We start from the raw sequence: 13,030 nt of genomic DNA, 5'->3' as shown, positions 1-13,030 counted from the left end.
TCACATTAAACATCGGACCTTAACCAACCTTTATTTCACTATCCGGCTCTCTCAAACTCACTGAGGCCTATTCATAATTTTGTACGTTTACCGTAAATGCAATCTGGACCTCACCCAACAAACTTCACTTTAAAGCTCGATCTCTAGCTAGATCCTGAATGTCTTCAGCTTTGATGTACTTTAACGGTTATATAGAAGCTTTAAGCTGTCATCAAATTTTTGACCTGTCATGCTTTAAGCTGTAGTTTGTTTAGAAGTTATATTATTAACAGATCAAGTGTCAGTTCAGATGACATATTTCAATGAATTAAGTTTTTGTATAGCTCTCACATCAGAGTCAATTCAATTTATGTTTGACAAATCCAATTTTGACAACCTGTTAAATACAATACTTTAGCTTTGTGTTCTGTGGGCTTAAAAAAACGATTCTTCGATTCGATTTTACTTCTTCGCTACTTTAAATTCAAATCAAGTTCATTTAAACTTAACACAGCTTTGAAAGACGAAGGTTGTTGTCGTTTCCTAGTAGTCAGAAAGAACATTATAAACAAACTCATTTCAATTTAGGTGCAAGATTGATAAATTTATAATTTCATGACAAATATCATTTCTTATAAACTTTAAATAAATTTAATAAAGCAATCAATTTAAACTCCAGCTTTTTCCTTGATCCATTGCCTGTAGCTGGTAACTCGAGTAAAAGCGGCTGGCAAGCCCTTAGTACAACCAGCAGATGAACCGAAAGATGTAAGACCAATCAAAACCTTGTTACTCTTTAGCACAAGTGGGCCACCGGAGTCACCGTTGCAGGTTGAAGTTCCACCAGGAGTCGATACACAAATATTTGATCCCTTGATTGTCGATCCATAAGTATTGGCACAAGCGGAATTAGTGATAACAGTCAGGGTAGCACCTTGGAGAGTACTTGCAACTCCACTTGCTGCAAATAAAAATAAAAACTTAGAAGGAAATCATATATGTAGCTAGAAGTTTTAAGAAGTTGTCGTTAAAACAAACAGTCCTAACCGAACACAACAAAAAATCAAACGCGAAGGTAAAATGATTTGAATTGGAAGTTAAATAATGCAAAAACTTACAATCACTTGTCTTTCCCCATCCAGTAGCAATGACAGAATTGCCATTGTATGTGGAATATGAACTGGAAATGGCTGGAAGGGCGACAGGTCTGATGGTATTCGAATAACTGACAGCATCGATTTGGATCAAGGCGATGTCATTGAGCAGAGTGTACCTATTCCAACCGGAATGAACTATAGTGCGCTTGGCGGCCCTACGAGTTCCTCCTTGCCTTTGTGCACTTCCCATAAACACAGTAATACTTCCAGCTCCAATACTAAAAACAAAACAAAATTATTGCAAGAGTGTTATAAAAATATTTCAATAATATTTGTATTTATGTAATTTATATTACCCATCAACACAATGAGCAGCAGTAAGAACATATGTTGGGGAAATCAAGGATCCACCACACCAGCCTCCATTCACATTTAGACCAACTTGGTATGGATGATCGTTAATGCTGACTGCCTTTCCATTGGTAATACGTGACTCCATATAGAACTCCGGAATGGCAGGTTCCATATCAACAAAAGTCTCAAAGGCAGAAACCGATGAGGCAATGGCCAAAATCAAAGCAAAAAGGATTTTCATGGTTACAACTGATGGTTGTTTTCCAAACACCAAACAAACTTGTATTATGATGCATTTTTCGAATTACAAGCGAGTTTTATAGGAAATTTCCTTTCAAATGTGAACGCAACTTAAGTGCTCTTCTGTTTAATCAACCAATATTATTTGCTAAGGGTTTTAAATTAATCTCTTTTAATGCCTTATTGAAGTTTCGTTTCAGTTGCAGTGATTTAGTTTTAACAATTTATTATTAGTAACGTACGCCATAGGTAATAAAATACTTTCCCATATTGCGAATGTACGTATGCAGCTTTGAAGTGGCCAGAGGCGTTAAAAAGTTAGAATTAAGTTCGCTGGGACCTATCAGTAGGAAAAAAGCAGTGTTTTATAACTTACAGACAATTTCAAGTTCAGATTTGACTCAATAGCAATCAAAAACCCCACGAAATGTTATAAGAACTTATGTGTGGTTATGTTTCTTTAATGGAATAATTAAATACTAAGAACTTACAAATTGTCCCTAGTATTCAATTATTATTGGCTTTGGAGATATAGTTCGATTTTCTTCATCATAAAAAAAACGTACTCCCGGGATGTGACAACCGATTTAAGTGAACCTTTTGTCAAAAAGTATCCTTGGACATCAATTACCTATAAAAATGCATTTCTGTTGGACAGGTTTCTTTGCAAATTGATCATCCATTGGCTGCGTTCAATCTCAGACAGATAGGGTATCCGGATAACTTTTTGTTAGTGTTTTACGTGTAAAATAAGAGCTGAGATGTCAAAAAAGGAATCCAAGGTATCGAAGAATTTCTGGGGTATGTAGGTATCTGACAGAACAGCTGATTTACAACATGGTGTTGAATTTCAAGAAACTTAAAAATTGATTTTAGCTTTCTATGTTTGTTGGTAAGCAAAAATATACAAAATGTTAGTTGAAGTTGTATTTGAAGATGTTCTGTACATAATAAACGATGAAGAAGCTATTTGCTAGGTATTGCCACTTCGGAAAAGTCCTTGTTTTTGTTAGGATAGTTTTCTGTTAAACGTAAATGGTTTAAAACCGTAGATTTCGCAAGTAAATTAGTAAGTATAGAATCTCAATGTAGCCAAGAGGAAATGTAACAAAGATTACAGATTAAGGTTATCTCTTATATATTAAACTGTTACGCCCCTATCAATTCATCAACGTCCGACGAATCAGTTGAATTATCCATTAAATGTTTTATTTTACAACCGTTTTGACTTCGAAGCTTACATGTTTCTCTGCTTTTTGTGAACAGCTGAACATTGAACATTGTTTTTATTTTTTAACAGGGATCTCAACACAGGTATCCAACTCGTTCAACAAGGTATCTAAAAATCCACCTATCCAAGATACCCAATCCAACACGAGATTGAACGCAGCCATTAAATGCCTTCCCCCATAAAATGGCAGCAGCATAGATCCTTCGTTAACTTGACAAAGAAAGTTAAATCGAGTTCGATTCGAGTCGAGATTTGACAGATAATCCAATTGTGTTCCATTTTCGCTGTTACCCTTATTCCTTTGTATTTACATTGGTCATAGCCTATTAGATCGGCCTGCACAGGACTTCCATTAACTTGATTTTGGCAATATAAGACTTCACAGCTTAAGGGGCCAATTATAGCTGTCATTGAAACTTTGTATATATATATTTGTAAATACATATATATATACAAAGATTGAAATCAATCCGGAAAGGAATGTTTCCAATGATATGTGTTCTAATTTCTGTCAGTAAAGATTCGTCGGTGGACTTCAACCAGGGACATTTTTAATTAAAGCTATAAAGACAAATTTCAAATGATTGGTTTCAATGATGATCAACGTCGACGGTTGCTCTCTTTTTGCCTACAAGCTGTGATTTGCAAACCAATTTGCATATGTCGTCGCCCTAATATTGGGTTGCCGTAAACACCAAAATTCACTTTTTGAGTTTGGTATGCAGTTCTATGTTTTCGGGGTAGCTCTTTCCAAATCTTGTATCCGCTTTGCTCTATCTCTTTCCATTGCAAAGATACACAGAATGGTTTTGACGTATATCCACCCAATTCAAAAAGTTCACGTATTGTTTTGACCTAAGCGCCAAAATCTGGCATTTGCGTCAAATTTTCCATACAATTTAAGCAGATTTGTTTTTAAGAATTGTTTTGACGTACGTCTTATTGTCCTGCAACGTACGCCATCAAAATTTATAATGCCTGTTCAGTATTGTTTTGACTTATGTGCCTACAATATACAAGGTAACGCTATTTAATCGTATGCACTTACGTCATTGTTGTAAAAAATATTTTTGTTTGGTTTTGCCATACGTGCATACAATTTTACTGTGCCCGTAAAAAGTATAAATAAAGTTCTCTTAGAAAAAAAATCAGTTGCTTCCCATCTCTTGTCGTAAAAGGACCTCATTAAAAGATCATAAAAATGAATTCTCCAGTACCCATTATGGATGAATCCCTTCTTCCGTAAGAACTTATATTCTATAGGTACACGTATGTAGGTATTAGATTTAATTTATTGTTTCTTATCTTTTAAGTTTATTGGACGAGCTAGTCCCAAATGAGATAGAGTTCAGGGAAAAAACAAATAGTGCTTCCTCAAGTTCATCGGGAGAAGACTTTGGTAAAAAAAATGAATTCATTTAGACTTTCTTTTTCTTAAATAACGTCGTTGTTTCATGTTTGTAGGGTCAGATGATAGCGTAAATGACCCTGATTATGTTGATGAACCGAATTTGCCACAACTTTTAACAGAGAGTTTAAGAAGTATGCCATCAGAGTGTGATACTTCTGGTAAATAAGATCTTAAAAGAACATAAGAACTACATATACTTACATGAAATATTTTTTAATAGGAAGTGATTTGACTCCAAAAAGCTCTACTCGAAAAAGACAAAAGAATCCTGAAATGTGGAAACAGCACCTTAGAAAACGTTTGCGAGAATCTGGAAGGGAGTACATGAATATTAAAGGAACAAATATTAAGGAAAGGAAAGTGATGGAACCGTGTAAGCATACCTGTTTTCATTTGTGTACAAAAATCTTTTCTCCTGAAGTGAGACAAAGCATATTCAATTCATTTTGGAGCTTATCTGACATAGAAAAGCCAACTTTCTACTGCAAATTTGTAAAGCAAGTTCCAATTAAGCGTAGAAGAAAAATTGAATCTTCAAAAAAAACACAAACTTTTAACTTCAATTTGGAAACAGATAACATAATTCATCAAGTCTGCAAACAAATTTTTTTTAAATACTCTCTCAATAAACGAAAAGAGAATATACTATTATTTTAATAACCTCAATAAAAACAGAAGCCACAAGTTTTACAATAAAGGAAAAAACACTAAAAAAGTGACCCTTCGCGGAAAAATAAAAGAGATTCATGATCACATTAGAAGCTTCCCTACAGTAGATTCCCATTATTGTAGGGAGAGCTCAGATAGAAAATATTTGGAGCCTCACTTAAATATCACAAAGTTGTACTCCTTGTATAAGGAGTCTACGAATGACCCTGTCAAAGATTGCATATACCGCAAGGAGTTCAACAATGCATTTAACTTGTCTTTTTACAAGTCAAAAAAAGACCAATGCGATCGGTGTTTGGCTTTTAAAGCTAAAGAAAATCCTACACGTAATGAAATTGCAGAGTTTAATGAGCATAAAGATGACAAAATATTCATGAAGACCGAAAAAGACTTAGACAGAAACAACTTGGAGCCAAAAAACTTGATAATTTGTTTTGACCTCCAGAGCGTGTTTTCTCTTCCCAAAGGAAACGCTTCCTCATTTTATTACAAACGAAAACTAAGTGTTTTTAACTTAACGGTAACAGTTTGCCCCGCCTACAAAAAACCAAAAGTAACTTACTGCGCTATTTGGAGTGAAGTAATAGTGGTCGCTCTGGTGACGATATAGCCAGTGCTCTGATTAAAATATTACAGAGCGTCTTAGCAGATCATCCTCATGTGGAAATTTTGACATTATGGAGTGATTCTTGTGTCCCACAAAATAAAAACAAGATAATGTCAACAGCTTTAAATACGTTTCTTCACAACTCACCTAACCTGAAAATGATATTACAAAAATTTTCTGTGCCTGGACACTCACTCGTACAGGAAGTTGACTCTGTTCATAGTGCAATAGATAAGCATCTTAAGAACATTGAGATACATAGTCCATTAGCACTTCTCAGGCAACTTAAGAACATACGCTACGAAAAGGTAAACCTGAAATTAATTCAGATGCAACCATCAGATTTCAAAGCGTACTCTGCCAAAGCAAGTCTCTTAAATTTTGCAACTATGCCTTTTTCTAAAATAAAATTTATTAAGTATGAGGATCCTCACTTGTTTCAACAATCTTTTAGAACAAATGCTATAGAGATGTACATTATAAATCGATTTCATTAATTAAAAAACCTACTAAAACTACTCTAGGAACACCGAAGAACTTATATAATCAAAATGTTAGTACCATTCAGAGAACAAAAACTATATCAAAGGAAAAAATTAATGATATAAAAAGTTTGTATACTTTTATATTATCAGAGGACAAGAAGTATTTTGAAGCTCTTTTCAACCAACTGAAATAATAGTAACATTCTATTATACTTTGTAAAATCTAATGTGAATTTTTGTTTTTAAGTTATTTATTTTATTACTTAGTTATTTTTGTCGTAAGCAAAAATGTATAAAATGTTTGAAGTCATATATTTTATTTTTTATTATTTATATTCTTTTTCATTGTTTATTATAATAACGCAAGACTGTGTGCAAAACAATAACTGTGATTTTGCTGTATACAAACAAATAAATAGTTAAAAACTGTGTAGTTTTCTACTTTATGAATTTAATTACTAAATAAATATATTTTTTCATCCCAAAAACTTTCTTTTTTTTTGAAACAAAAAAACTTGTGTTATATTTTTCATGATTTTCAATAAATACATTTTTCTTAATTTATTATTGGAATGCAGTAAGTGCACAATTTTTGACGTACGTGTATGAGTAAAAGAAAATATTGAATTCAGTGGCGTATACGGCAAACTCATTTTGTAATAAATTTTAAATATTTTGAAAACTAAAAGCATTGCAGAATAATTCATTACATTTTCTGAAAGAAGATATCCGTATGAATATCGTGACAAAAAATGAAAAAATCCCAGCGGTTCCCAGAAACATTAAAATGACGCTTACGGCAACCCAATATTAGGGCGACGATGTATGTATTAACTCTATGTACAAAACATAACTTATAGTTGAGTTGTAATCAAGACAACTCAATTTGAAGACAACTGCAAAAAAAATCGTATTATGGGAGACAACTTTTTTCAGTTGAGTAGACCAAATACGTTGCCTACTTTTATGTGCTTGTTTTGTGTCAAAATCAGCTGTGTAAAGTAAAATACGTAGGAATTTCAAAATTTTGAATTTTAAAAAGACAAAATAATAGGAAATGGAGAGTTCTATTGATTTGTTTCTTGGAAATTCGGAAGAAGAAAATCCTCTGAATATTGCGCTGATGAGAAAAAATATTCGAGATCACTCCAATCCATTCGAACTTCCAAACAAAAAGTATTATTTAAAAACAAATTCTTTGATGAGTGTTGATTTTAATGTCTTCGTTTTGTTTCAGATTTACATATAAGTTATTTTAGACCCAACAAAGACGCATTTGTTTATGTGCTAAATGAAATCAAAGATCATTTGAAACAACCACAGCGTTCCTCCGCAATCCCACCAATTTTCAAACTCTGCACTGCCCTACGTTTCATGGTAGAAGGAAGTTACCAAAAGTGCAGTGGTAATGATTTTAATTTAGGCCTTGCTAAGCCAACAGTTTCGGTAGTGTTAAAAGAAGTGCTAGACGTAGTAGAAGAACGTATCTGTCCACAATGATGAGACAAATGATGAGATGAATTTATCAAAAATTCATTTTTACCAGAAAACCATATTTCCTGGAGAAATAGGATGCATCGATGGAACTCATGTTCAAATCATAGCACCAAAAAAAATCTTCAACATCTCTATTTAAATAGAAAAGGTTACTACAGTCCGAATGTCATGATTGTAAGTGTATTTTTAAAAAATAACATTTATCATCTACAGGTTTGTGACTACAAAATGAATGTGCGTTTCGTAGATTCCAGATATTCCGGTGCTAATCACGATTCATTCGTTTACAATTTAAGTGAATATAAGGAAATGTTAAATGAATTGGATGAGAACACTTTTATTTTGGGAGATGCTGAATATCCTTTAGAGAAACATCTAATGACTCCATTTCGATTGGCTGAAAGTGGGAGTGCAGAATCACGTTTCAATACCATACACTCACAAACAAGAAACATTATTGAAAGAACGATTGGCGTGATCAAAAGTAAATTCAGGTGCCTTCTATCTGCCCGAGGACTGCATTACAGACCTGAAAGGTTGTTTGAAGTTGCAGGATTTCGATTTTCCTTTTTTTGATTTGCACATTCAAAGCCAGGAGCTCCGAAGCTTCTTTAACAGCTGCAGCATTTGGGTATGGTTTTCTGTTTGAGTTTTAAGATGCCCAATTCTTTCTTTCTCAATTGACTGTAATGGCTTTCTCTACTTAGCTTTCCTGGAAAATGATGTGGATGCTGAGACATGTTCCTCTTCAGTTGGTGAAAAGTTATCATCGTCACCGTTGCTACACAGATAAAGTGAGGATGAGGATCCTAAAGTGTTCAGTCCACATGCGGTTCCTGTTGGATTCACTGATTTTGCAGTTCAATCAACCCAACCACGCTCTCTTCCAGATTAGTTAAACTTATATGCTGTGATGAACCACCCCCTGTAGTTTTCAAATTTAGCTTGTTGTTGGCAAGCTTTCTTTTTAAATTTCCCTTGTACTGGATGACTTTTGCAATCAGTTAAACTTACTCTTTGCAATTCTTTCGCTGTTCTTGATGGTGGTCCAATGCTATTCAGTTGATCAGCTATATTTTCCCATTGTTCGTCTTGGGTTCTTTTTGTGGAACCGAATTGTCCCTTGCCTCTGGCCAGCTCAGGTTTCTGCTGCAGAACCTCAATCAACCTCTCGAATTGGGCAGGTTTAGTTATTTTTAATGTAAAAAAATATTTTCTTACAGATGTTTATTTGACTTTGACACTACACACTACAATCAGTTGTTGAATTTTGACAACAATCACAACTGAGATACAACTCAACTGGCTTACATAATACCCCGAACACACTTAAAAAGTCAACCATTTTTTAGTTGACTACTGGTTGACTTGTGACAGTCAACTTGTTGTGATCGGTAATACCGATTGCCGGATTACAACTCAACTTTTTTAAGGCTAAGCTACATAAGCCGAAAAGTACTTTTGTACAAAAGTAAAAATATTTGTATTCTCGCTAGGTCTGTGGGCTTATGAAAATATACAAATTTGTTCATCAAATAAAATTTAAGTCTTATACGTCATTTTTGTAAGTTTTCCAGTTCTTACTATTTATATCTTATCTCTCAGTTATATAGCGACAAGGAAAAATCTATTAGGGAAAATTCTAACTACAGTTTTTCTGAAAGTGCATTGTGGCTTATTCATAGATGTTTTTAGGCTATTCAATAATAAAAGCAAATGAAAGTTAGGGGCTAAACCTGAATAACTATAAACATAGAAAATGCTGTGTTCATCGCAGTCAAATTTCATAATTAATTTGTTAAACATGTACTCGTTCATATACACAAATAAAGTCTAGTCTAAAAAACCTTAACCTTGTTACACTCTTTCTGAACGCTTCTTTTCTTGTTTTGGTTGTTAATGCCATCTATCTGTAACTCAGAGAAAGAGAAGGGAAAATAAATTCACCACGATCTACCATTATAACGTTTACCGTAATTTATTGACAAACGAACATTTTTTGCTAGAATTAATTTGTGAAAACCAGAGCAGAGAGAAAAAAACTAAACGAGAGAACCAACTTCGACGGTTGCTCTCTTTTTGCCTACAAGCTGCGATTTGCACATAAACTTGCATAAGTATTAACTCCATATAAAAAAAATGTGGGGAACGAATACTTATGCAAGAAGATGTGCATACTCCCCACATTAAAAAAAAAATGGCGTCCACCTTCGAAAAATGGCGGATGCCAATGTTGTTCAGAGGTGTTCAAAGAAAATTCAAAATTGTGGATGAACAATTTTTTGGTATTCTCATTGTGTTACTTTGGGAGTAATATCATTCGAATATGAAGTGAAATTAATTACTCTTGTTAGGTGCCAGAACAATGAAGATTTAGCAACAATTGTAAATTGCGCATTTAGAGAAATATTAGTTAGTTATTTGAAGCCAGTTTTAATTATTAAGTAAGTAAAATAAATTAGGTGGTGCAACGGTGCAATGAGAATTAGGACCTAGAAACATAAAACTCTGAAAGCACTACAACTATTATTTGTTTTATTATTAGCTGCGTTTATGCGTTTAATTTTCGCTCAGACTGTTGAAAAATGCAAAAAAAAACTCAGATTTAGTTCAATTTTCAGAGTTCATCGACTTAATTTTGGCTGCGAGAGTTGCTGGAACATTGACAACGAGAGTTAAAGAATGTAAACATGGATGATTAAAATAAAACAACGCAGAAACATTGAAACATTTTTTATATACTCATCTCTTTTTTACATTCCTATTGTATTTGTGTGTACTCGTTGTTTATTTTCTTTATGTTACCGACATTTCCAAAATGCTGAAAATAAGTGATTTGATTGTTGTTCTTCAACAAAAATTTAAGTCTTATGCATCATTTTTATAAGTTTTCCAGTTCTACTATTTATTTATATCTTATCTTTCAGTTATAGCGACAAGGAAAAATCTGTGAGGGAAAGTTCTAACTAGAGTTTTTCTGAAAGTACATTGTGGGTTATTCATAGATGTTTGCTAAACTTTTTAGGCTATTCATAAATAAATGCAAATCTAAGTTAAGGGCTAAACCTGAATAACTATAAACATAGAAAGTGCTGTGTTCTAGTAATTATTATCGCAGCCAAATTTCATAATTAATTTTGTTGGTGTATAAAACAGCTGAAAGACTAATTCATGACAAATAAATGTTACGTTAACACTAAGTTCCACAAAATATCGATTGATACCGCAATTACAGAAGATATGGATATTTTATATTAATATTCCCGGTAAACTGTAGACCTTTATTATTTCCACCTATTATAATTAATTCGATGTTAAATAATTCAATGCAGTATATTGTAGATAAAACAGCAGTTAAGTTATGTTAAGGTATTACTATTGAAATAAACATAACATACATTTATAAAAAACATGTACCTGTTCATAACAAATAAAGTCTAGTCTAAAAAACCTTAACCTTGTTATACACTCTTTCTGAACACATCTTTTCTGGTTTTGGTTGTTAATGCCATCTATCTGCAACTCAAAGAAAGAGAAAAGAAAAACAGATTCACCACAATCTTCCGTTTTAACGTTTACCGTAATTCATTGACAAACGAAAATTGTTTGCTAGAATTAATTTGTGAAAACCAGAGAGAGAAAGAAATATCAAATGTCTCGATTCTCTCTGCTCTTCGAGGTGAAAACATGTATACACCGATACGAATTCAACACGCTATACAAAATGAGAGTAAGAGGTTCCAAAGGGACGGAGACGAGGAAATTTGGCTCTCTCATTTAGTTTTTTCTCTCTGACCAGAGTGAGAAAGAAATATCAAATATCTCAATCTCTCAACTGAAGTTTTTTCTCTCTCTGCTCTCCGAAGTAAAAACACGTATACACCGATATAAATTCAACACGCTATAAAAAATGAGAGAACGAGGTTTCAAAGGGATGGAGACGAGGACATTTGGCTCTCTCGATTAGTTTTTTCTCTCTGATGAAAACCAATGATCGCTATAACTGGCGCCTAAGTATGTTTTTATTCATTTGATTCAAATATGCGAAGCCTTCACTCAAATGATGAGACTTTTCAGAAACATCTAATCTTATCGTTGTAAAAACGTGTTACAACCTCAAGTATTATCTTCTGGCTTATTTTATCAATTCTTGCTTTTAAATTTCTTGCCAACATTTTTTAACTATGTTAAACCTTAAGAAAGAAAGATTAAAGAACATTTAATGTAGTAATTTCAGACTTTATTAAATTAAAATCTGACTTGGTATTGATCTTAGATTTTACAATGCAACAAGACCAGTCTTGGCATCGATCCAGTCCAAGTAGGAGGTGATACGGGTGAATACACCAGGGAAGCCGACTTCACAACCCAATGAGATACCGAATGAGGTAGCTCCGATCAAGATGTTCTCACCGTTTTCTTGGTAGATCAATGGACCACCAGAGTCACCGTTGCATGTTGAGCGTCCATCCTTTCCTGAGATGCAAATCATGTTGGGTGTGATCATGCCAAGGTAGTACTTGTTGCAGGTCTTTGAGCTGATGACGGTGGTGTCAATGAAGTTCAAGACAGGTGAAACTGAAGTTGCAGCTACGAAAATTCAAATTAAGCTTTTGAAAAAAGTTCTTTAACTTAAGGATTTCACTCAAAACTTACAATCGCTGTCCTTGCCCCATCCTGAAGCAACAACGGTGTCTCCGACATAGGTTGAGTAAGCTGCACTCTTCTTTGGTAGTTGAGCTGGTTGGATCAAGTCTGTAGGCAAAATAATAACCGTTAGAACTTTATAACCTCAGGTAATATGAGTTCTTACCATTGAATTCAACTGGAGCTGGCAATTTGATCAAAGCAATATCGTTGGTGATAGTATTGGCATCGTAGTCTTCATGTGTGAAGATTCCTGCTTTCGAAACGTAGATGCGCTCTTGGCCGGGCTCGTTGGCGTCCTTGATGTTGAAAGCACCCAAGTAGACTTCGACAGCGTCGGCATCAACTGTGCAATGAGCAGCTGTGAGAACCCAACGGTCCGAAATCAAGGTACCACCGCACCATGCTGATGATCCTCCCATTTGCAGGGAAAGACCAGCTTGGTATGGGAATTGTCCCTTCTTGGCAACTTCACCATTGGTGATACGGCTGCCATCGTCGGGAATGGTGCCAGCAGCTGCGCAGGCAACCAACAAAGCCAAAGCGAATACAAGTTTCATTTTGTGAGGAATTCAACTGATTTCGATGAGAATTTGTTTTGGGCTTTTATAGTCGATTTTGCAATCAGGATTATTATCAAAACTGGATAACGGATGATTGGCATTTGACAAGTTTAAGATTTTCGTCGAATATGATAAGTTTTAGCATGAAATTAGAGTAAGTACATTAAGTTTATCTTCAGACGTTTGAACAGGTACAGTACATAATCAATTTGCTCGATCACTTTTTTGAAGGTTCTGGAATGTTGAAGTG

General features: G+C 34.2%; 1 protein-coding gene across 1 annotated transcript; it reads right to left on the bottom strand.

The window, feature by feature from the left end:
• Positions 1 to 562: 562 nt before the first annotated feature.
• LOC129945152 (uncharacterized) lies at positions 563 to 12,810 on the bottom strand. The gene is made up of 7 exons (XM_056054812.1): positions 12,384 to 12,810; positions 12,227 to 12,325; positions 11,854 to 12,160; positions 8,585 to 8,738; positions 1,433 to 1,716; positions 1,098 to 1,354; positions 563 to 940 (listed from the first exon to the last, which is right to left on the bottom strand). The coding sequence occupies exons 1-7, from the start codon at positions 12,775 to 12,777 to the stop codon at positions 648 to 650; spliced, it is 1,788 nt and encodes a 595-aa protein (XP_055910787.1). The 5' UTR covers positions 12,778 to 12,810; the 3' UTR covers positions 563 to 647.
• Positions 12,811 to 13,030: the final 220 nt, after the last annotated feature.

The sequence above is a fragment of the Eupeodes corollae genome, chromosome 2 (genome assembly GCF_945859685.1).
Source record: "Eupeodes corollae chromosome 2, idEupCoro1.1, whole genome shotgun sequence".
NCBI lineage: Eukaryota > Metazoa > Arthropoda > Insecta > Diptera > Syrphidae > Eupeodes > Eupeodes corollae.
Note: the sequence above shows the minus strand (reverse complement) of the source record. Positions and strands in the feature narration are given on the sequence as shown.